General features: G+C 37.5%; 1 protein-coding gene across 1 annotated transcript; it reads left to right on the top strand.

Moving 5' to 3' along the window:
* Positions 1-12961: 12961 nt before the first annotated feature.
* LOC121905258 (hemicentin-1-like) lies at positions 12962-23105 on the top strand. The gene is made up of 15 exons (XM_042423384.1): positions 12962-13087; positions 13291-13584; positions 14695-14976; positions 15069-15332; positions 16040-16315; positions 16476-16727; positions 16988-17263; positions 17979-18230; positions 18348-18623; positions 19814-20065; positions 20183-20458; positions 20595-20846; positions 20973-21227; positions 22119-22373; positions 22533-23105. Exons 1-15 carry the CDS (start codon positions 13033-13035, stop codon positions 22619-22621), a joined length of 3606 nt encoding a protein of 1201 aa, XP_042279318.1. The 5' UTR covers positions 12962-13032; the 3' UTR covers positions 22622-23105.
* Positions 23106-24735: the final 1630 nt, after the last annotated feature.

The raw sequence follows: 24735 nt of genomic DNA, 5'->3' as shown, positions 1-24735 counted from the left end.
GAATTTGACTAATCTATATTTATACAACGGAAAAATATCACTTTCTTGGATTGGATTGATCTCATCATCAGGTAAATTCTGTTGTTAAACATGATGACGCTGTGATATAGGGGTGTGACTGAGATAAGTCATGTTTTAGTGATAGATTTAAAAGATTAACTTCCTGCCTCTGGTATAAAAAGGGTGCACTGTTCTTAGTTGAAGTCACACATGAGGGACATTACTATGATACCCCACTGGAGGAACCTTTACACTGTTTTGCTGGTGACACTGAGCTGTAAGAACACTTGATTTAATGAGTCCTGACTTTAACAAAGACAGTTAATACTGCGGCATATTTAAAAACCTCATGTATCAGCAGTTATATGGTTGAGTTTGGTATTAGAAAGCTGGTGATGTGAGCATTAAAGTGACTGAAAGACATTATCCTCTGTGAAGTTTAATTTAGATCCTGGTAACTAAATGAATGTGTTCTCCACATTTATCTATATAAAGATCTTATGTATGTATGTATGTAAACTTTAGATTACTTCATCTGGAATAAATGAAAAGCATTGACATATTGCTGTGTTCTTGGATATGATATAATCTTTCCTGGAGTGGACTTAACTAAGTCACATCTTTATTTTTGTATTTTATGTACAAGGCCTGTGAAATAATCATATTACGTGCAATATGTTGGATAATATTAGTATTTAGACAGAGAGAGATGAGATCTTACATAAACACCACTGCAGAAAAGAAGAAGACATCTTCCTACAAACCCAGGAGCAATAAAAACAGCCACAAAATTTACCATATCTAATCTAACCTCCAGCCTTTTTTTCCATTTACCTCTTCTATTAGTAAAAGTTAAAAGATGACAAGAGAGAAATTACATCTCCTTAATTAAAATGTGTTCAAATGTACAGGATTTTTGTTTTTTCTGAGTCAAAAAACAAGAATTTCACTATTCATGTAGCCTATGGAAAAAAACAGAAACAACAAATTTTTGCCTAGACAACACAATAGGAAACAGTCTCTGTACAGGAACAGACAGATGCTTCATTGGTAGGTATAGATAACAAGGCCACACCCTAAATGAATATTGAAGTGAAAGGATTGTGTCCATCAAAGGCCTGCATCTTTGATGTTAGAATAAATTAATGGTCAAAAGCTAAACAGCACATCATACATTGTCCGTTCCAGCCTGACTGACTCCTCCTCTCTCTCAGGTGTACCAGGTTTGGGGTTCGGTCTGACCATTGCCTGGACCGGATGGGTGGCAGCTGGTTTCAGCACTGCTTTCACCTGTTCCTCTTCTTGCTTCCCAAACTGCACCTACACCTGGTCCTTTAAGGGCCACACGGTCAAAGGAAGCATGTTAACCTGGACACCAGACGGACTGGACAATATGGTGGAACTACAGTGCGCTGTACTCAATCCAGAAACTCCAGAGTCTCCAGCAGTTTTACCACCATTGTAGAAATTAAGAGTAAGTACAGCAGGCTGATTGCTGAACAGTGGTGGGGAATTTACTCAAATATTGTACTTCAGTATAATTTTGAAGCACTTGTTCTTAACTTGAGGAAAATGTTTCTTTTTCTTTTTACTCCACTTCATTTATTTAACAGCTGTAGTTACTTTTCTGATTAATATTTCACATAAATATAAATGGATGAGCCTATAAAATATACAACATTGTTCAAACCAGTGGTTCCTAACCTTTTTTTTTTTTTTTTTTACTTACATTTACCTTGTAAAAAAATAGTAGTTCCTTGTCATGTTTCACATGTCTATGAGTTAAAAGCAGTCCCACCAAAAAGACATTTCCCCTCTTAACTTCTCAGTTGAAATTTGAGGCCAAAAGACATAGAATTAATCAAATATTTAACAAAATAAGCAAATACTCAGTCAAAACATACAAATATGCAGTACATAAATCGTCTCACAACCCCTCAGAATTATCTTGGAAACCACTGGACTAGACCACCCACCTGTATCTGTTGCTAAAACTAGCTCCATCTCAATCAGCTACAACAGTAAAATGCTACTTGCACATTAATGTATCAGTATTGCAAACTAATAATGTCATATATAAGATGTATCATTTTTCTGCAGAATGAGTCTTTTTACTTTGATGCTTTAAGGATATTTTGCTGATAATACTTCTGTACTTACACTGTACTTAACTAGGATTTTGAATGCAGGACTTTTACTGGTAGTGGAGTACTTTTACATTGTTGTATTGGTACTTTTGCTATTTTTTTTAAAAATTAGTAAGTAACACACATGTGTGCCTCTTCTTTCTTTCATCTTGTGTTGCATATCAGGTGTCAGTGCAAATAGGTCCACCGAACACTATCCCATCACTCAATCAGTCACTGGATCTGGTCTGTCATGGAGCTAAAACAGGTGACCTCCCTGGCCCATCACACCTGGAGGACCAGGTTGTCTTGTACAAAGATGGACAGAAAGTGACCCTGTGTGAAAAAATGTGCCTGCTGCAAAACAACCTCACCCTCCATTTTGACTCGCTGCTGCCTTCTGATGCTGGATTCTACCAGTGTGAAACTTGTCTGCCAACATTCAAACAGAGAAGAGTTTTCAGCATAGGCTACCTAATCAACTGTAAGTAAGAGAAAAATAGTTTAATGAGGCAAGGAAGAAAAATGATTTTATTTCAATTTTCACGTAACTTTTCCCTCTTTTGTAGTTGATCCATGGAGCATCAGCATTAGTGGACCGGACACTGTGTTTCCTGGAAGATTGAGTAAATTCACCTGCTTGACCAGCTGTACCTTAAATGTGGATTGCACTGTCAAACTGCAGTTCGGAGGGGTTTCCCCATTGGACACTACATTTCAGTCCACGAAAATGAGCTCACGTGGGTCCCTTTCATACCTGGCACTTTCCAAAACTTCACCTGCATTGCAGAAACTCGAGCTGCTGGACGCTCTGCTGAGGCCACCAAGACAGTAGAAGTTAAAGGTAAAGACAACTCAACAATGTACAGTGTCAGATCTTAAAGTTGCATTTACTGTGATACTGTCATATTAAATCCAGGCTAATAATTAGCTTATTTCTGTCTCTCTTCTTTACTTATACAGGTATTCTATTCTCTGGATCAGAGGCGATGCATCTAAGTGGGCTTTTTGCACTCAGCCTGGTACTGTTGTGTCTTACTTGTTGATTCACAGCGTTGTTTACTTTTTTTAAAAAAATTTCTTCAATGACTGACTCTATTTGGCCATTTGGTTAGTGGTGAACCAAATTTGGCTAAAACTTTGGTGACCAACATCATTAATTCATCATTAATTTATTTGTCAGTTATTGTGTAACATACAGTGAATTCCTGAAAATATGAATAGTGAAATATTTGTTTAATGTGTATATGTTAAGTTTTTATTCGCATTTCACATATAAGCTGATGCATGATTTCTCAGCTTATATAAATTCACTGCAACTTTATGATGCAGTTTCATCATGATGGTGAGATTATCAAACCACGCCACAACTGCACTTCACTTACACAAACACAGAGCTGTAGTCATAATTTTAACAATTTTTCACCTATTGTGTACACATACAGTAAAAAATCTGGTTGTGACATATTTGCTCACTGTTTACATTTTCATAACTGCAGTGCTTCAGCAGTCAGCTTTCATCACATCCTGTTTTTGCTGTAATTCTGTATGACTAATGTTTACAATGTATAATTCAATGTATGATTAATGTCTCTGATGGTTGATTGACACCAAGAATGATTCCCATTCTTGGTGTTTTCTCCTCCCAAAGTGAATTTAGCATCACAAGCCTTTTTTTTTTACTTGAATGTAACCTCTGACTGTTATGTTACTGATTCACTCGCATGCTTAATAGAGGTTATTGTGAGGCCAATTTCTATCTAGAAATGCCAATAAAATGTTTGACCCCCTGACTCAGTCATACTGATGTGTTTCTGAAACAGCTGTGGTGATGACACACCAATCTTTCTCTTGGTTTACTGAAAATGAACAAATATAACAGATAAGAGAGTCACACAGAGCAAGCGGATGACGGAGACCGAGACCTTTTACTTTCATAGTTCCTTTGTGTGATGCAACAATATTATTGCTCCTCTTTGTTCTCTTCATTTTTCCATATGTTATCTCACCCCTTATCATCTAAATTTAGCCGTGTGGTTTAGTTGGAATGGGGAGGCATGATAAGAAAACTGTTTAAACCTAAATGTAAAACAAGAGAGAAGAATGTTTGCCAGATTGTTTTGTTGTGAACTAGAACTAATTTATGTTGGTGATACAAACATAACAAAACAAGGACAATAGTTGTATGGCCTTAGTTAATTGTGCAACACTAACAGTGCCCTCTCTCAGACTAAGGTCCACATTAACTAGTCTGTCCATGAAACACCATTGACACCGAAAGTGTGTTTCCAGTCAGAATAAATGTTTCCACTGTCAGCTTTCCCAGCAGCACTCTCAATAACCAGTGCACCATCAACCAGTAGTATAATCAATACTGTGAGGTATATACTTTCCTAATATAATTAGGCCTAAAAAAGGCTGAAATATTTGTATACTTGAGTCATGATTTTTTTTATTTACTGGAATAAAAAACAACCAGCTAACATTTTATAGTTTTGTTTTCTTTGCATTTACTTCTTTTTCTTGATTTTGCCATACTGCTGTGTTCAATTTTGGTCATGTTGTTTACTGTCCACAGGGAGGCACTGTGCTCTCAGTTACATAAGAGGTGAACAAAATTAGGTTTCTCATTGTGCTGAATTTCTTTTGATGTGCTGTAGTGTATCTGCGCAACAGCACATCAAGCTCACTATCTGCCTTGCTGTAAAGGAATAACCCCTGTAGTTTAGTTTAGTTTAGTTTAGTTTAGTTTAGTTTAGTTTAGTTTAGTTTAGTTTAGTTTAGTTTAGTTTAGTTTATATGACATTATGATAAGGAGAACATTAAAACACAAACCACAATGAAAATGTCAATGTCAATGATGTAAAGATAAGATGCAGGGTGAATAGGCAAGATCATATTATCTATTACACCTGTAGCATCATTGCCAAAATGACTCCACATCAACAACAAAAAATAAGAACACATTATACAAAATGGCAAACAAATTATTAAATTTCCCAGTTTTCATAAGCCATTCTTTTCAACAACCTTAATGTGGATAAATGCTGATTCTGATAGTCGTGTCACGCAAGCAGCCATTTACCCGTATCTGTCAAAACAGTTATGACAAAACATTCTAATGAAAACATTTTCCCAAGGCGTTGCCAGGACAAACCCAGGTCCCGATCAAACAGGTTCATGTCATCCCTCTCAGTCTCACTGAAAGTGAAACGAAAGTGAGTTGATTCTGCTGTCTTATTGGGAAATGTGGCTGTCCTCTTGTCAGGCTGTTGGATTACAAGGTTGAGACATTAGGGCATCAAATAGAAGCCTTTCTCATTCTGTTTTAAGAGTTGATCATCATTTGATCTTGTTGCTTGTTGTTGTTTATATTTGATCTTATCTGAATGTACCTTGTATCATTTCTAGAGAGCTGTATGTATTTGCAACTAAATTTTGCATATTCAAAACAGAATAGTGTAAAATAGAATATTTCACAGTTCACAATTTTCATATTTTCCTTTTCCTCACCCACCCTCCCTCCTCTCCCACACAACCATTGAACAATGACAACACACATTGCAGAAAAAGGAAAAAAAAACAACAACAACAAAAAAAAACACAATACAATAATACTAAAAATGGGGTGAAAATGGAAAAAAGAAAAAGAAGAGAGAAAAAAGCTTAAAACATAATAAAATAAAATAAATAAAGTAAAATAAAAATGAAAAAAAAACTCTATTTCAGTTTGACCATGGGGTTAAGTGGTACACTGATCTGGGGCTTCCTACAGGCTGATGTTATTGAGTAGGAAAATAGGGATTTGGAAGGAAGAGCAACTATTAAAATAAAATATAAAGGGTTGCCACTTTTTAAGAGAGCACTCACTGGACCCTCTAAGTGTAAATTTGATCTTTTCTAGGTGCAGAAACTACATCATATCTTTCAGCCAGGCAGAGAAAGAAGGGGGAGCAGGCAATTTAGGAGTTAGGAGTATTCTTCTCCTGGCTAAAAGTGTTGAGAAAGCGATCATGCTTAGATAAGATGTTATTTAACAACGTTGAGAGTACATCAAAAAAGATCAATATGATCCCAATTTTGGGCAAGACCAGGACATGTGTGAGAGGTCTGCCTGTAGACTGTTACATTTGGGATTGGAGTCAGGGTACATTTCATGCAGTCTAGATTTACTGAAGTGGGCTCTGTGCACCACCTTTAGTTAGATCAGACTCGAGTTGAGCACAAGATGATGAAGAATCCTCTGCCTCCATTCTCATTTCCATCTGGACTTTGATTTGGAGACTGTGTCACTGATCAAGGATATGGTGTTTTGATAAATTTTAGATATAAGCCCCTCTGAGTAGGAGATAGATTGAAAAGGCTCTCTCGTTTGGATTCTTGAGGGGGCCCAGGATAGGAGTCAAGTTTTCTACGTAAAAAGTGACGGATCTGAAGATAGTGGAACAAGTTTGAACATGGCAGATTAAATTAGACATAAAGAATCGAAGCTAGAAAAAAATATCACCATCATATAGGTCTTTGTAACAATTGATACCCAATCTGTTCCAGAGAGTAAAGGCTGAGTCCAAAATAGACTTGGACCTTGTTTACATTTTGGGGGTTGGGGACAAGATTATTTGATCCATTCCTAATCTAAGGTATCAACTGGGAGGCTGCTTGGCGCTTGAGCTGATGTGCCAGTAGTCAACTATTCTTATCTCCATATTCATAGGACAAACCATGGGAGTGTAAAAGCAAGCGTTCTGCTGTTTCAGTGGATAATAAGTTACATTCAGGCTGTAAATCTAATCTATTTTTATACAGCTCTGAGAGGGTCTGTGGCCTATTGTGAGTCAAACTTGAGAATATAGTCGATGAGATAGTTTTTTCTGATCCCTATTCTTATGAGATGTATAGGAAATTATTTCGTCACACAGAACGGCTTTTAACATCTCCCAGAATAATGAATGAGATATCTCATCAGATTTATTAGTAAGTATGAAGATATCAATAGATTTAGAGATTTTATCACAGAAATCTTTGTCAGAAAGTAGCAAGGTGTCAAATTTCCAAAGAAGACATTCAGATTAAAGGAAATATCCCATTGTAGAAGAGCATGATCTGAGATCACAGTAGCCAAACAGTCAACTGATTGGACAGAGCCCATAAGTGCTCTGTCAATCAAAAAAAAAAAATCTTTATGGGAGAAAGAGTGATGAGCATGTGAAAAAAAAGAGAATGATTTAGAAAGTGGGTTTAAGAGTCTCCAGGAGTGCACACACCCAATCTCTCCCATGAAGGTTGACAGAGAGCCGGACATTTTGGAACGAGTTGAGGATTTGGGGCAAGAGCGGTCCAGAACAGGGGTCTCCCCCAAAAATAAGATGATGCATGTTGAGGTTTGGTAGAAAAGAGAAAAGCTTATCCATAAAATTGACATAGTCCTAATTGGGAGTGTAGACATTTACTAAAAGAACTGGGGTCTGATATAAAGTACCTGTCACAATTATATATCTGCCGTTTTGATCAGCAATAATGTTTGAAGGCATGAACTGGGTCTTTTTGTTCACCAATATTGCTACCCCTCTGGTTCTTGCATTGAATTTAGAATGAAACACCTGACTGATCCAGGGATTGTGTAATCTAACCTGATCTGCAGTTTTTAAGTGGGTTTCCTGTAGGAAAATGATGTCAGCCTTCGAGTTTTTAAGGTGATTAAAAATTCTGGAGCATTTAACTGGACCATTCATTGATTTATCATTCCACAAATCAGTCTAATTGATATACTTATACTAGTGGAGTTACTCAGTATAGAAGTCATAATTTAGGTTGGAGTTTAGTAGACTGGCATACAGGCTGTGTGGGAGGTAATACTCAGGCTAAACCATTGTATAAACCATTGTAAGGCTGTGTGGACTCTTGGTGCACAGAATTATGATTGATGAGGTTCTTCAGACCACATAGTTGGATGATGTAATGACTGAATATGTCATGTTATACACCTTGGACATTCCAGCTAACAATGGCTAATATGAGACTATCAAATAACAGCTGGTACTAGGACTTGTCCTACCAAAAGCCACATTTTTGCTGTACAAACACACATATTAATGGGATGCTTTTAGTTTAGGTCTTTACCACACTTTTTGCATTATTCAAAGAATTATTCAAATTATATGCATATTGCTGTATGGAGATTTTCCTCAGACAGTAAGAACTACTCTCCAGACTTTATTTACATTGCCAAACAGACTAAAACCAGCGTCAGAGAAAATGGAGCAGCCGTGCAAGTACTCACATTCATGCTCTTCAAATAACCCAGCCTCATCAATCTCACCCTGCGTGTAAGGTACATAACACAGGTGTGCTCAGATAATGAACTTTGTACCACCACAGCTCAAACAATGACACAGGTGTTTACTGAGTGATATTGTGAAAGGTATAATGGCCTGCTGCCTACTCAACATGTAAAGCTGGTAAAAAAAAAACATCAGATTTCTCAATGTCTGAAACAAATAAGAGTTTAATATTAATATAAAATGTCAGCCTAACACATCATATCTTGTTCTTTCTGTCTCATGAATGAAAATTAGATGGTTGTCATTAGTCGGTGTGTTGGTACTTGTAAGATTCACTAAGCAAAAAAAATAGACATCCTCAGTAAACATGCATTACACACAGCTGCAGGTGCAGACGTGGAGTTTCGATATGAAATCTTTGACACAGACATACACACAAAAACACAGAAACTTTCAAGAGTTGGGGTGAAAAACAGCATCCCAAAATCTAACTCTTTCCCGATGCACATAAGAAAGGGCCATTTCAGTTATGCTAAATTTGTATTATTTAGCCAAAGACCCCTGAATAAATAACACCACCCATAACCCCCCACCCCCCAATCCTGTCACACATACCTTCTGTCACAATTTGTCATTTAGAGAACTTCACCCAGGATGGTAAACAAAAAATGTAATGTACCTTTTCTACATTTGACAAGAATGAACAAATAACCAAAAACACCTGCAGATAAGAACTGGGGTTACTGCTTAGGGTATTTATGAGTAGGGGGCTGGACATACAATGTACACGTATAACAGAGCAGAAAAAGCAAGGACATTATCAGACCACTGATACAAAATGGAGAAGAAAAGTGAAGGAACCCCAGCTATTGTACTGCTGGTTTTAATGCAAGGTAGGCTCTACTAACTAATTTCTGATTATGCTAACTTAATTTTCCCTAAAAATATTGCTTATAACTTCCTATAGTAAGTCATGATGAGACAAGTCAACCTGTCTATATGCCTCTTCCTCAGGTGTTCTGGCCTCTGGCGCTGTGGAGGTCCAGCCCTCCATGAACCCTGCTGTGACTGGGGATACAGTGACGTTCTCGCTGTGTCCTACGATGTCTCTGAATAGTGGAAGCTGGGCAGTGGGAGACACAGACATCCTGACCTGGCGGGGGACCAATCAGGCTGTCTTCTCCAGTCACAGAGGCAGAGCGTCGGTCAACGTCCTCACTGGTGCTCTCACTTTGAGCTCTGTCACCATGGCGGACTCAGGAGTCTATGCGGTGCAGAGCAGTGACCTCCAGCTTAAGGCCAACACCTCCTTCACTGTTCTGGGTGAGACTAAACAGTTCACAGATTACAATAGTTCACTCATTAGAGTACACATAGAGTAAACATTGCAGTACAAACCAGACTGTCGAAACGCGGAGTCATTCAAGGTTAAGGGTCAATTAGGAGCAAAAAGAGTAGAAGTATAGCTTTGCTTTATAGAGAATTTTCAACAGAAATTCATGTCAATTCGTGGGAAAGATCAAATGCAATAATGTTTAATCAAGTCTCTTGATAAGTTTTAGTCAGCTGAAATAGAATAGATGTGAGAAGTAATAGCTCTACTCATCAGCTGTGAGTAGAGCTATTACTGTAATCCCCCCATATATCATCATCCAGTTTCACTTACAGAGCTCTAAAATTGCTGTATATCTGATTCTCTCTCTCTCGCTCGCTCTCTCTCAGATGGCCCAGATAACATGGTTCTTACAGTGAATGGGCAGAACACTACTTCCTTTTTAATTGGATCCAATCTGACCATGTTCTGTTCAAAGCAGTCCAATCCTCCAGCTCAGCTTCAGTGGGCTTTCAGAGGGGAACTTTTGAACACCACAGGTCCATTGTTGGAACTTTACAGCGTCAGTGAGGACCAAAGTGGTTCATATTCCTGTCTGGCCTTCAACAATCAAACCAACATGGACAGCAATATCACCACACACATCTTGATTGGCAGTGAGTTTAATAGTACAGTGATATTAACACACATATTTATTATCCATTTGTTCCTAAACTCACCCTTCCTTTGGTTTGTTTCTAGAGTCCCTGTTATCAGGATGTGAACATCATGCAGCCAATGAGTGGCTCCTTCCTGTGCTGTCATTGGCTGGATTCTTCTTCTCATTGCCCAGCAAGTTGTAGAATGATTTCTTGTACATACATTATATTTTTGGTAATTCACATCTCCAAAATAATAATTTTATTGACATTGAATTCAGTGTATTATCATGTAAATATGTGCGTCCTAGAAATTGCCTTTAGATACTACTCATTTGTTATGGCAAACATGTTTTTAGGGAAATTATTGTTTCCCTAAATGGATGAAGAACTGAGGCAGGGTTGAAACAATTACACCAACATTTAATTTAAGATAAGACAACTTTATTGTCTGTCATAAAGTAACAGAAATTGACCTTTGACAATGTTCAACAGCTGCAACTGTAACGGTAAACAACTCAACAATGAACAAATAATGCACATTTAAACACATTTACTAAAACTGTTAAAACTACAACTGACAAGAACAGTGCTAAACAGGTCAGAGTACTACGCCTATTTTAATTTGTTCAGGGTGATGATCGCAGAGGGAATAAAATATTTTTTGTAGATGTTTTTCCAGGCCAGTGGGACTTTATAGCGTTGACTTGATGGCAGTAAGTGGAAGGATTGGTGGAGGGGGTGAGAGGGATCTTGCTCGATCAGAGTGGCTTTCCTGATTACTGACCAGGTGTACAGTTCAAATAGGGGAGTTTGGGGTGAACCAATTATTTTGCTCGCCTGATTAGTTATGCGGGAGAGTTTTGTTTTGTGTTTGGTGGGGAGGGTGTCAGAAAGAAGAAAACAATGAAATATGTTAAGTGTGCAAAGAAATATGTAATAGAATTTATTAATATGACTAAAATGATTGTGAGATTACTTAAAATGACTGCTTTTCTTTCACAGATGTTGGTGGCTCATTCAGTCCATGGAAGCTCTAGTTGCTGGTAGCATATAATGAAGCATTCAAAACCACCTCTACATGTGTAAGCATGGTGAAAAAATAGGAAACAAAAGCTATTTTCAACTGTGTATTATTACCTTTCTACTATTTCTGCTGTCAAACATTGTATATGATGCCAGATTTGGGTCCTGAACAAAGCAAATGTAAAACTAAATGTTTGCAATCTACAACTTACACTTAAAATCAATAATCACATTGTCATTTTGTGTGCTGGTTGTTATTTGTACCACTCTGATTTTTTTTGTAATAAATGTATATGTTAATTGTTTGATTCAGAAAGGAATTAAAAAGCTAATCTAATTACGTCACATAACCTTGTACAGTATGTAGCAATATGTTCACTAATCAAAGATTTCTGGCCGATAAGGAGTGTTTAAAGTGAGCAGAAACTACTTTGTACAACCACAACCACATAACTCAAAACACAGAAATCAGTTGCAGGTAGATCAATGCTACCCTGTGAAAAGCAATTTCATTTCATTCTCAATTTAAAATGTCATTTCACAGACTCTTGCTCAATCTTTAAATGCTGCACCATTAAGCACTTATGATCGTCTTTAAATGTTGTCTATATTTAAGATAAGTTGTCAAATGCAAAAGTGAGAAAAATCACCAACATGATGCAATGGCTGATTTTTATGTAATCTTTAACAATGAGGAAAAGTTATTTTTTTGTGGTTGCGCTCAAAAGAAACGTATCATATTCACTAATTAGTGCCCATCCATTGTCAGTAAAAGAAAAGAAAAGTAACAGTTGAAAAGAAACATACATAAGAGATATTTGGCTTAAGTGGTATCAGGTGTTTTAATGCTAGTCTTAGGGAAAAATGTCTAATCTGCTTTGTGTGTGGATATATGATATCCATTCTGTGGGTCTGTGGTTATAGTAAACAGAGCAAGAAAGAGAAATTGTTGTCTATTAAATCCTGTCAACATTGTTTTTATGGGTGCAGCTTGTTACCAAATACCTCTGACAACAAACCTGTCTGATGGACAGACATGGATCGGTATAAATGTAGATAGATGAGTGATAAACCTATTTTAAAGACTTTAATCTTTAGTTTTTAAGTTTTCTTTTTTGTTAGCAGTCTTTTCCCATTTTTTTTAATGTTTATTTAACCTGTATTGTTTGAAGCAGTGTTGGTAAAGCCCATAGTTCATTTCGCTCAGCGCTACTGGTCAACAGTATGGGATTCCACTGAATAGGTCTTCATTCTTATTACTCTTCCAAGTCATACAGTACACTTACAAAACATCCCTATAGCATCCCCTGTTTTGTTAAAAGTTGCCAAATGACAGAGGTTTACAGTAAATGGACACTCCTTGGTGTGTACTACAAAATCTCACAGCAGAACAGGGCAAAACAAGGTGCGGCTATGTCTGAGGTGGCATGGTGATGGCAAACTGAGCGTAAGCATTTGCATCAAGAGAACAGAAGGGCGGAGTGATGTAGAGCAAATATTTACTGATAAAAAGGCAGCTGCAACTATACAATATCCCCAGATTGGAATTTTTCACAGCTAGAGTAAAGTCCATTTAGCTACTGAGGAAGTCCAGCCTATTTACAACCAAAAAGAAACTGAGGAGTAAGATGGAGTCTCCAGTGGTGTTTATCATATTCCTAACAACAATATCCTTTGCAACAGGTAAGGTTGAATTATTTTTAACTTGAATTTATTTCACTTATTTTTCATTATACTGATTTTCAATTTCAGACAAAGAGAGCTTCAGTCATTTTTATAAATTTTAATGATAAAAATGTTGGCTGTTCAGGCAAATTTAAGTACTTTGACCAATATTTCAATATTAAGGGTGACTAATTAAATTTTCTGTTTCTTGTTGTTTCCAGATCATGTTTGTAGCAATAGGATATATGCCTCTGAAAACCCATTACCAGTGGGCAGCAATGTCACACTTTTCAGCGAAGCCACTGTCACTACAGGGTCATGGCAGTTCAACAATAACATGATTGTGTTAATGTATCCAGGGAATGTAGTCATATCTAATGCTTGGAAAAACAGAACTATATTCAATTCAACCAGTTCATCATTAGCTATAATGTCAGTACAGCTGGAAGACTCTGGATTGTACACATTACAGGAAATTAATTCATTTCATGATCAGTTAACACTGTCAGTCCAAGGTAAGGACCATTTTATCACCTTTACTTACTGTTTACTTACTGCCAACATTCAAAATACAGCAATAAAGGGATAATATTTGTGTATTCAAATGTTTTCTTCTATGTTCACAAACTTTTTATTTGCAAGACAAATGGAGCAGCATGGTAGAAGCTATTTAGGTCAGCTTGCCTTTGCCAACAGTCAGCAGATTTGCTCAAAAAAAACTTTTAGATTCAAATTTCAAGGTTTCAATTCTCAGATGTGATAAATAGAAATTATAGAAAAATAGACATTTTTGGTTGAAAATGTTCTCTCAAAGGGATAAAACCTTTTTTCTACTCATTTCAAACTAGTTTCCATAATCAACATGCATGAACATACATACATTAAACATAGTGGAGCTGGTTATTAGGACTAACAGTTATTCTTACACCAAATTTATGAAAGTCCAAATCATGGTTCTTAGTCACCTGAAATGGAGCAAAGTACTTTTTTCCCAAAAAAGGAAGCAGTGTTATTGCTTAACAAGACTATGAGGCAACAGCCATGTTAGCGCTGTGAGGCTTTGCTTAGGCACAGTAGTGCTTTGAAAAAAAAATGCTCAAATCAGCATTCTAACATACCCACAACAGCAGTGCTGATGTTTCACAGGTATGATGTTTTGTTATCATCCTAGTTTAGTGTGTTATCATGCAGACATTTGTACTAAGCGAGCAACTGAGACGGATGGCAATGTCATTAGTTTTGAAAATATTCCGTCACAAACCAAGTATTTGACAAATTAAAATTTTGACTGGATGATGGCGCCAGGAGAAATGCTAAGGGATCACCAAAGTTATCACAATTCATCCTGAAGGGAACATTTATGTCTGTATCAAGTTTCATGGCAATAGTTTTTGAGACATTTCACTAACAACCACAAACATGAACCTCATGGTGGCAATAGAGGAAAAGTCATAGATCACTAAAGTCATTAGGATTCATGACCATGAAAGTCTGTGTAAAATTCCATGTCAATCCATGCTGTAGTCATCACCTCTGCCTAAAATTCAGTTAGGACATTGCTTGTCCACTGAACTCCCACATGTCCTTCAAACTTGACAAATAGCTTTTTATTTTCCTCTCCGCAGTGCCTATTTCAAATGTGACCCTGAGGGCAAACGCAACCAACCTGGTGGAGTTCAATCACACAGCAGTTCTCATATGCTCTGTGTCCAATGGCTCATCCTTGTCTTATATGTGGCTGAAAGGCAGCTCTGTGGTCACAGCCGGTGGTGGAGTTCAGTTCAGTGATGGAGGCTCCACCCTCACTATAGCCAGAGTGACTCGCTATGACGAGGGGCCATTCAGGTGTAATGTGTCCAATGGTGTCAGCCAAGAAATTAGTCTTCCTGTACATCTGAACATAAGCTGTGAGTTTTTCTAAAAAATATATGATATACATTGATAACAACAATCCTAACATTAACACCTAAAACAATTTCCCCCCCTGTTGCTTCATTAGATGGTCCCAGTAACACAACAATGACGATCAGGCCCATGAAGCACGCATACAGAACAGGGTCTAACATCGCGCTGACATGCTCAGCGGAGTCCAACCCTCCAGCAATGATACAGTGGATGGTTGGTGGGGTGTCCCTCAATCAGTCTGGCCCACAGCTTCACCTACAGAATGTCACGAAGAGCGACTCAGGAAACTACATATGCCAATTTTACAACAAAGTCACATCAAGGTTCAGCAGTGCAAGTGCAATGATCAGGATAGAGGGTAAGAGAGGATTTGTAGTATTTGAGAGGGTGGATCTTTGGATCTTTGATTTTGTTTCATATTATTTCGAAGAAATTGTTTATCACTTTAGATAATACGCTTACTCACTTTCTTGCAGATAGTCATTTGATCAATACCATTTTCATAAATATCTGTCCATTCTATCAGGGGGGAAAACAGCTAGCTGTCCGAAGGTGACAAAATACACCTACCATTACCTCTAAATCTCACCAATGAACACAGTATATCTCAATCTATGCAAGAATCAAAGGGTATGAAAATAAAGAGTTGAGGTTCTACAGGCGGTTACGTGTTAGACCATTTCTTGGTCGGGCACAGTGACATCCTGAAATCTTGTCATCACCATGAGGTTGCCAGGAAGCCAGCAGATACTTGTTTTGACTATTCATTTTTTGTTCAGCTTAAACAAATGAGATATAAGTGTAAGCTTTTTAGATTTAGAGGTGCTGGTGGGTGGTTTTGCTCACCTTCAGACAGAGCCAGGCTGGTTGTTTCCCCCTGTTTCCAGTCTTTGTGCTAAGCTAAGCTAACCGGCTGCTGGGTGTAGCCTGACATTTAATGGACAGATATGAGAGTGGAATTGATCTACGCATCTAACTCTCAGCAACAAAGCGATATTAAGAAAGAACCCATATTCACTCAAACCTACATACATGTGTGAATTTAATTCCCTTCTCCTCTTATAGAGCCAATAGCAGCAGCTGTGGTGAATCACACAGGTGGACCAGCAATACATGATGAGCCATTCACTCTGCATTGTGAAGTGACTGGATCTGTTGACTACATTCAGTGGTGGAGGAATGGTCAGCTTATTTCTGCTGACAACACAACAGTGTTTGATATGGGCAACAAGACACTGATTCTCCACCCAGTCCAGATGTCAGATGGTGGAGATTATCAGTGTCAGGCTTTGAATGCTGTGAGCAACATGACCAGCAGCCCCTACACAGTCGAAGTTAACTGTAAGTATTTTAATCTATCTATCTATCTATCTATCTATCTATCTATCTATCTATCAATTCCATTGTTCATAGCGATATCTTGTACATATCAACAGACACACAAAGACCAAGCATATTGGAAAAAATGTAACCTTTTTTCCTAATTGCCTGACATTCAAAGATGGCCCAATGACAACAGTGATCACGGGGCCATCCGTGGCTCTGACAGGAACACTGGTGACCCTCAACTGCTCAAGCAACTCTCATCCTCGCTGCCACTTCAGCTGGTACTTCAATGGTTCCCTGGTGGCTACCACCTCAGAGTACCAGATTGGACCTCTGACCTTAAATATGAGCGGGAAGTACATCTGCATGGCGTACAACAACATAACCAGGAAAAACAGCACCGCATACAAGATGCTGACTGTTTTGGGTAACTTACTGTAAAGGAGTAACATTTTGGGAGATATGCTCATTTGCTTTCTTGCCGAGATTTACATGATTGATACCACTCTAATGTATATCTGTAAAATTTGAAGCTACAGCAAAAAGAAGGTTAGCATAGCTTAGACTGGATGCTGGGTGAAAGTGAAAAAGCATATTTCCCAAAACGTCAAACAATTATGTTCAGCAAAAATGTAAATCCCTACCACATAGTAATGTATCATCCTTTAATTCTCTATCTTTCCACAGTTCCGGTGACCATGGCATCAATAAAAATTGCCGGACCTCAGCCAATCTTGAACCACACTTTCTCTCTAATCTGTGAGACTGCTGGAGATGTTGAGTCAATTATGTGGATGCATCTTGGATTGCCATTGTATGCTGACAACAGAAGAAACTTCTCAACGGACAACACCATCCTCACCTTTGATCCTGTCATGTTTTCTGACAATGGGAACTACAAGTGCAGTGCCTCCAACCCACTCAGCAGCTTAGCCAGTGACAGCTTTATGCTGAAAGTTATATGTGAGTACTCAGAATGCAGCTTTTTCTAAGCCCCTATCCCCTTTTGATATTACTATAACATATACGGTATATATTTGTCAAAAGAAATACAACAAATGGGAATTCGACCGAAACCAAAGTAGTATTTCACCCTCAAAAACAGGGTTTAAAGGAAATTATTAGGTGTATCGCATCAATTTAGCATTGCATTTGTATAAAACTGTCAAATCATTGCAGCAGAACCAGCAAAATGGTCTTTATTTATTTCATGCATTCTTCCTCTAGTTAAAACCTGGCACCTATATTACCCACAATGCAACTCAATAGCTAAAGAAGTCTAGTAACCTTTACCAAGTGATATTGCCTCAAGTGGCATTGATTGAGACACTTTATGAAAATGCGCAGCTCCCTCTGGAGCCATAAAAGACTTTGTAAAACTTTTTTTGACATATGCACTGTGCAAGACCTGTAAAAACACTTTGACGCGTGAAATCAGTGCAGTTCCCCTTTAACTACGGGGGAATTAGACGAGACATTAGCGGATGTTGCCACATCTAGTATATTCATCATAAAATAACAACTGAAATTAATTAAAAATCACTTTTATCCAATGGTATCAGATTATCCAATGGTGAAATTCTCCATTCATGCACAGTACTTTGTTTTATGAATGGCTTGACAGTCTTGTCAACATGTTTTCAGTAAAGGTGATTTATGATAATGTCAATGTGTTTAGATGGACCAGAGATGCCAACTATCACAGGACCAAGTGTGGCGAAGATAGGACACAGTGTCACACTCAACTGCTCAGCATCATCATACCCTCACAGCCTCTTCAAATGGTACTTCAATAATTCTCTGGTGGCCAATACATCTGAGTATGTAACACCTCCTCTTACCACAGACATGAGTGGGACGTACACCTGCATGGCCAACAACCACATCACTGGCCAAAACAGCTCTGACACAAAGACACTTACTGTTTTTGGTGAGATTTGGATGACTATTTTTATGTTTCTGAAAAAAAGTTTTTCCTGTGTACAAAAGGGAAAGGTGCCTCAGGAGAGAACCAAATAACTATTGTGGATTTTTGCTTTGTTTTCAGAGCCAATAAAAGATGTAAAAATAGAGACATCCATGAATCCTGCCATAGAAGGTCATTCATATAAACTAACATGTAATGTGACTGGACCTGCTGAACATGTTGACTGGATGAAGAATGGCAAACCACTGCATGCAGACAACAGAACTGTCTTCTACATAGATAACAAGACAGTCTCCTTCAAGCCATTAGAACGTGATGACACTGGAGACTATCAATGTATGGCCATCAATCCTGTTGAAAATATGACGAGCGAAACTTACATGCTTCTTGTAAACTGTGAGTATAACATTTAAAGGATTTATGTTACTATAAGTGTTAAATGTATTACTGAAAGTTCTCTTTCAAACCTTCCTTGTATGTAGTGAGCATAGACTGTATAGGTGATGAGAAAGGAGCAAAACCACATTAAAATAAATAAATATAAATAAAGTCATACGTCAGTTTCCAGAATTAAGATGATATATGCAGATTTTGAAGTTTTACTGGAAATGTCAGGCTAGATGGAGACTTTGTCTATATGGTTTAGGGGATGGATTTTGATTGGCTGTCAGTGTTTGAAAGTGACCCCAATGATATCGTTTGTCACTGTCGTTGTTGTTATAGTTGTGGTGTGGACTCCGCCATCCACTTGAGTTAGAATGATTTTTAAAAATATATATTTATAGCTATCATTATAGTTATCGTTCTTGGCGTGGACGGTGCTAAACACTGGTAACCAAACACATATTATACTGTAGTGCATCATCCTCAGGTATTTATTTCATTATACTGACACTGTAAGAAGTTGAAACCACAATCTCCTTTGCTATTGTAGCTGGACCACAAACATCTGTTATTTCTGGGCCATCTGTTTTCAAAACACAACATTACATAGTCTTCCTCCCTGACTAATTGAGCTAGTGGTGTAGTGCCCCACTGATGGCCAATACTTAAGTGTTTACAACTGGCTTTTTCCATGGCTTGACAATCATGTGGACATGTTCTCAGTGAAGATGATTTAAGGTAATATACATGTGTTCAGATGGACTGGAGAAGTCAACTATTACAGGGCCAAATGTGGCCTCTGTGACTGAGGGAGCACTTCTCATAACAAGATACTGCACTCAGTTCTCAGAAAACCAGGGTTAGCCTGGTATCCAAACATTTTATATACTGTAGTGCATCATCCTGAGTTATTTAAAGACATAGTACTTCTAGCTGTTAACATGTTGTATTATAAGAGCACACAGTCTTCTTTCTATCGTGGTTGGACCAGAAACACTTGTCATTTCTGGGCTATCTTTTGCCCAGACAGGACTGCATGCCAACAGCTCTGCCATGTCGATGCTTCCCAACCAGTTCGGCTGGTGGTTCTTAGGATCCCTGGAGTCTAACGCCTCATAATAACTGTCATTTTGAATGTTTTGAAAGTAATGTGAACGTATTTTAAATTAAACTGATTTAAGGTAATGTCCATGTGTCTTTAGATGGACCAGATATACCAACTATCACAGGACCAAGTGTGGCGAAGATAGGACACAGTGTCACACTCAACTGCTCAGCATCATCATACCCTCACAGCCTCTTCAAATGGTACTTCAATAATTCTCTGGTGGCCAATACATCTGAGTATGTAACACCTCCTCTTACCACAGACATGAGTGGGACATACACCTGCATGGCCAACAACCACATTACTGGCCAAAACAGCTCTGACACAAAGACACTTACTGTTTTTGGTGAGATTTAGATGACTATTTTTATGTTTCTGAAAAAAAGTTTTTCCTGTGTACAAAAGGGAAAGGTGCCTCAGGAGAGAACCAAATAACTATTGTGGATTTTTGCTTTGTTTTCAGAGCCAATAAAAGATGTAAAAATAGAGACATCCATGAATCCTGCCATAGAAGGTCGTTCATATAAACTAACATGTAATGTGACTGGACCTGCTGAACATGTTGACTGGATGAAGAATGGCAAACCACTGCATGCAGACAACAGAACTGTCTTCTACATGGATAACAAGACAGTCTCCTTCAAGCCATTAGAACGTGATGACACTGGAGACTATCAATGTATGGCCATCAATCCTGTTGAAAATATGACGAGCGAAACTTACATGCTTCTTGTAAACTGTGAGTATAACATTTAAAGGATTTATGTTATTATAAGTGTTAAATTTGTAACTGTCAATTTTATATACTGTGGAGCATCATTCTAAATAATTTATTGTTGCTGAAATACTGTACACTATCTCCTTTGCTGCTGTAGTTGGACCTGAAACACCCATCATTTATGGGCCATCTTTTGCCGAGATGGGACATTATGCAGTCTTCAACTGTTCTACCGTGTCAGTGCCTACCAGCAACTTCAGCTGGTGGTTCAATGGCTCCCTGTTGGCCAATACTGCAGTGTTTACAGCTGACCATTTATCTTTAAACATGAGTGGAGAATACACCTGTATAGCCTACAATTACGTGACAGGAAAGAACAGCACAAACTCCACAATGCTCACAGTCATTAGTAAGAAAACTTGAATATGCAAGTCACATTACTGTGTTACTGATCAAATACTGATTTTTAAAGTGTTCTAACAGACTAAATGTTGTATTAGGATGAAGTGCAACTCACTGTGTTTTGTGTCTACAGAGGGTATAGAGTCAGTGATGGTCAAAAACAACACAGTTCCAATAAACTTTGAGGACTTCACTCTCACCTGTGAGGTTATTGGGCCTTATACCTCTATATCCTGGATGATTAACACCTCCATTGATAACAAACTCCTGTCCTACAACATGCTGAACTTCACCCCAGTGACACTGAACAATGACGGGACATATCGGTGTATCGCTACTGATAAGGCTGGTTCACATGAAAGCCCCGAATACAAGCTCCTGGTGAACTGTGAGTATTGTAGGAAACAATGGAGTGGATTTTTTATTTTATTTTATTTAGTCTTTTTCATTTTAAGTAGCTTTAAGAAAATCAATATTAACATTATTGAAAGCCAATGTTGTTTTTTTAAATGTTCTATAAGAACAACAGTCCAAAGGAAGAAACAAATATATAATATGACATTTAGTATTATAATTTGCATGGCTGTAGACTCTTCCATTAACAATGGTCATTGTGAAAATACCACCTTTGTTGATACTGTTGACCAACAATGATGGAATTACTTCAAAGTTAGTGCTTTTGCATGCAATGTCTGCATCGTTTTGTCAGCACATGTGTACAATATGTGCTATTCTGGTTTATATTATTTTCATCATCAGAAAAAGGGTGCTAGGTTTACTGATTATTCTGTCTATATGTTTGTATTGTACTGAATGCGACCATCTGAAGTACTATTGCTATTGATGGAATGTGACAGGTTTTTCAAAAATTAACACATGTATAATTTCAACCTTGAAATTATATTTTGTACCCCAATATAAAGACTAAAACTTGAAATAAGATGTTCTTGTCTTGAAACTTCAGAGCTTAAAATAACTGTCAAAGCATACTGGAGGTCCTGTAACAGACATGTCCCTTGTATCTAGCTAAACAAAATAAGTCTATTATCTCACTTAATTTAGAAACAGTTTTTGCAGTGTGGTGCAGGTGTATTTTCTGGTGCAATACTCCTTGACCCTGTTGATATCTTGGGACAAAGTGAATTTTACAGTAGTACAATTCAGCAGCTGAATGAATAATAATGAATGTATGATATTTACTGTAATGGTAATTTGCCATGCTATTGTTTGAGTTTGACCAGAAATACCTACTTTCACCAACTTCTCTGTCTGTTTGCAGATGGTCCATTTAATGTGAGTATCTCTGGTCCAGATTCAGCAAAAGTTGGCCACATTGTGACCCTGAAATGCTCCACTGATTCCCGGCCAGATTGTGACTTTCACTGGTTCTTAAACAACCAGCCATCAGCAGTCGAGACTGGCTCTGTTATCACTTTCAAAGCATCAAAAGAGAAGGCGGGGAGCTACAAATGCAAAGCGAGGAACCCTGTGACTAACATCACAATGTACAAGACTAAAGCCTTTACCCTCACCGGTGAGTGAGTCTTACCTCTCCTCTCCTAATCTTTTATGTGGTCACTACAGTATCCCCATAATAAGTTCTGTAATGGTCTAATTCTAATTCTATAATAATACTAAGAAGAAGAAAGTCTTATTTATATAGATCATTATTTCCTTTCCCTCTCCCTCTCAGCTCATGCCTCTGCCCTCCATTTCTCATCCCAAAGTGGTCTGATGTTGATGGTTCTGTTTGCCTCATCTCTCTCCACGCTGTTCCACTGAGTCCTCCACCCTGGGAAATCCAGTCAAAAGTGAAAGGCCTCTTGCTTCCTCCACACTCTGTCAATAATCTTACTGTAAAATGAATAGGAAAGTACTGTATAGTTAACATTCTTAATGTTAACTATATAGTACTATACAATGGCAGCAAGAGAACGCATTTTTTTAGTTCTTGTAGGTTTTCGTGGAAAGGCAAAGAAGAAAGCGTGACAGACTCTGATGCAGTTTGTTGTTTGATATTTACTTTTATCATATTGTTGTCATTAACTTGCCTGTTTTGTTTTTTACATTAAATGTCACTGTTAGCAAGTAAAAGTAGCTGTGTTGTGGTAGTTACTGTTACTGCCATGGAGTCAGTTCAGTAAAGAATTAAATACATTTGCGTAATTTTATAGAGGAAAATAATAATATTGTATTACTTTAAAATGCCTCCATTCCTTAGCTCTTTTGGTACATTTTTAATAGCAGTTATTTACTCTTAATATTCTTTCCTACACAGTTCTTTTCTGTAAAATTTTGTATAAAACTATAAATGTAAGTCTTTGACTTGAATGTAATGCTTTGATTCACTGTATTATATTATCATATATATACATTTCTTAATCAATAAAACAGAAGAACATTAATTCCATTTGGTACTTTATTTGGGAGTATAGAGACATCTTTATGCTGTTTCAGAAAGTTACACTTCAGTCAGTGAAACATTGTCATATGCACTTGCTGTAAAAGAAATATAATGTGTATACAAAGAAATATATACGCTAGTGATCATTACAAAAACACTGATGCACATAAGGAGCACTTCTTAGTGTTGTTCATATGGGGACACTGGGTCTTTTAATCCTCCTGGCGTTACCATACTTCTCCAGTTTGGAAAACTGGCTGCACTTCCCCCGATTCTTGATTTTTCTTTTCTGGCACAGTTGTCTCCCTCATGGTTTGAATTATTCCAGACAAATAAAGCAACAGGGTAAGAAAAAAAACAAGTTTAATGGCCAAAGTGTTCTCAAATGTGTTAATTACAGATTTCTAGTCTAGAATAACCTTTCAGTTTTAGTAAGGATAATACACTGAAAGTACAATGATTTTTCTAATTACTGCTTGTTTTATTTTCATTTACTTCATTATATTATAAATCTCAAAAACTACATGTAACTCACAATTTCCAGGCTTGCGTCTGGTAGACTTCTGACAAAGGCACTGTGTATCCACCATCTCTCTTTCCTTTCCTGCATGACCCAGATACATAAGAACAAAAGAGACAAATAGATGGATAATGGACTGAGATTAACAACTGAGGCTATGTTTATAAAGTAAACTAATGAAGCACTAAACTGATATGTATTTTCTGTACTGAATGCCCTTGATAATAGTTATTTCACCTTTACAGTTACACGGTCTGTTAAGCTGTTTTGGTGTCTTGATAGGATTTGGAGTTGCCAGAGCTTCCCCAACAGCAGAAGCTACAACACAATTAATATCAAACTTAATAACAATGTTTTATTGATGATTAATAATAACTCAATAAATGTAATGAATCACTCTAGTGAAAAACTCATTATCCCCACTGATGTCACATACCATCAGTGAATGTGCTGACAATTAGGGATCGGTCATGTGTTTCAGGAACACCTTTGAAAAAAGAAAAAAATACAGAATAATATGCACAAGGTTTTAAATTACTTTTACAACTCCTTATATTGTCTTAGTCAGATAAAGTATACAATACCTTGACTGTGATCAATGAGTATTAGCAGTACAAGAACCAACAGCAAAAACATCCTCGATCCCATGCTGTAGTAAAGTCAGTACATTAATGTGTCCAAGGAAAGAAATCCTGCACGTGCACTAACCTAACCTCCTGTGAAGGAATGAAATGGCTTTTGTTGTCGCTCATTATAAAGGATGGTGTTGATGTCTGAAATTATACGCTTGACACCTTGATCGACTGCCAGTTACATGAGGCGTGTCTTACCCAACCAGCATCTCTACAGTGGCTGGATTTTATCATCAGAAAAAATGTACCTATGCCAACACTGTTGTGAGAAAGTAAGCGACCCACATTATATTGACACGTATTAAATGAGCCTTTGAATGGCAAAGGTGCCCTTATTTTT

Source organism: Thunnus maccoyii, chromosome 10 (assembly GCF_910596095.1).
Source record: "Thunnus maccoyii chromosome 10, fThuMac1.1, whole genome shotgun sequence".
Taxonomy (NCBI): Eukaryota; Metazoa; Chordata; class Actinopteri; order Scombriformes; family Scombridae; genus Thunnus; species Thunnus maccoyii.
The sequence above is the reverse complement of the archived record's forward strand: the minus strand, read 5'-3'. Positions and strand labels throughout refer to the sequence as shown.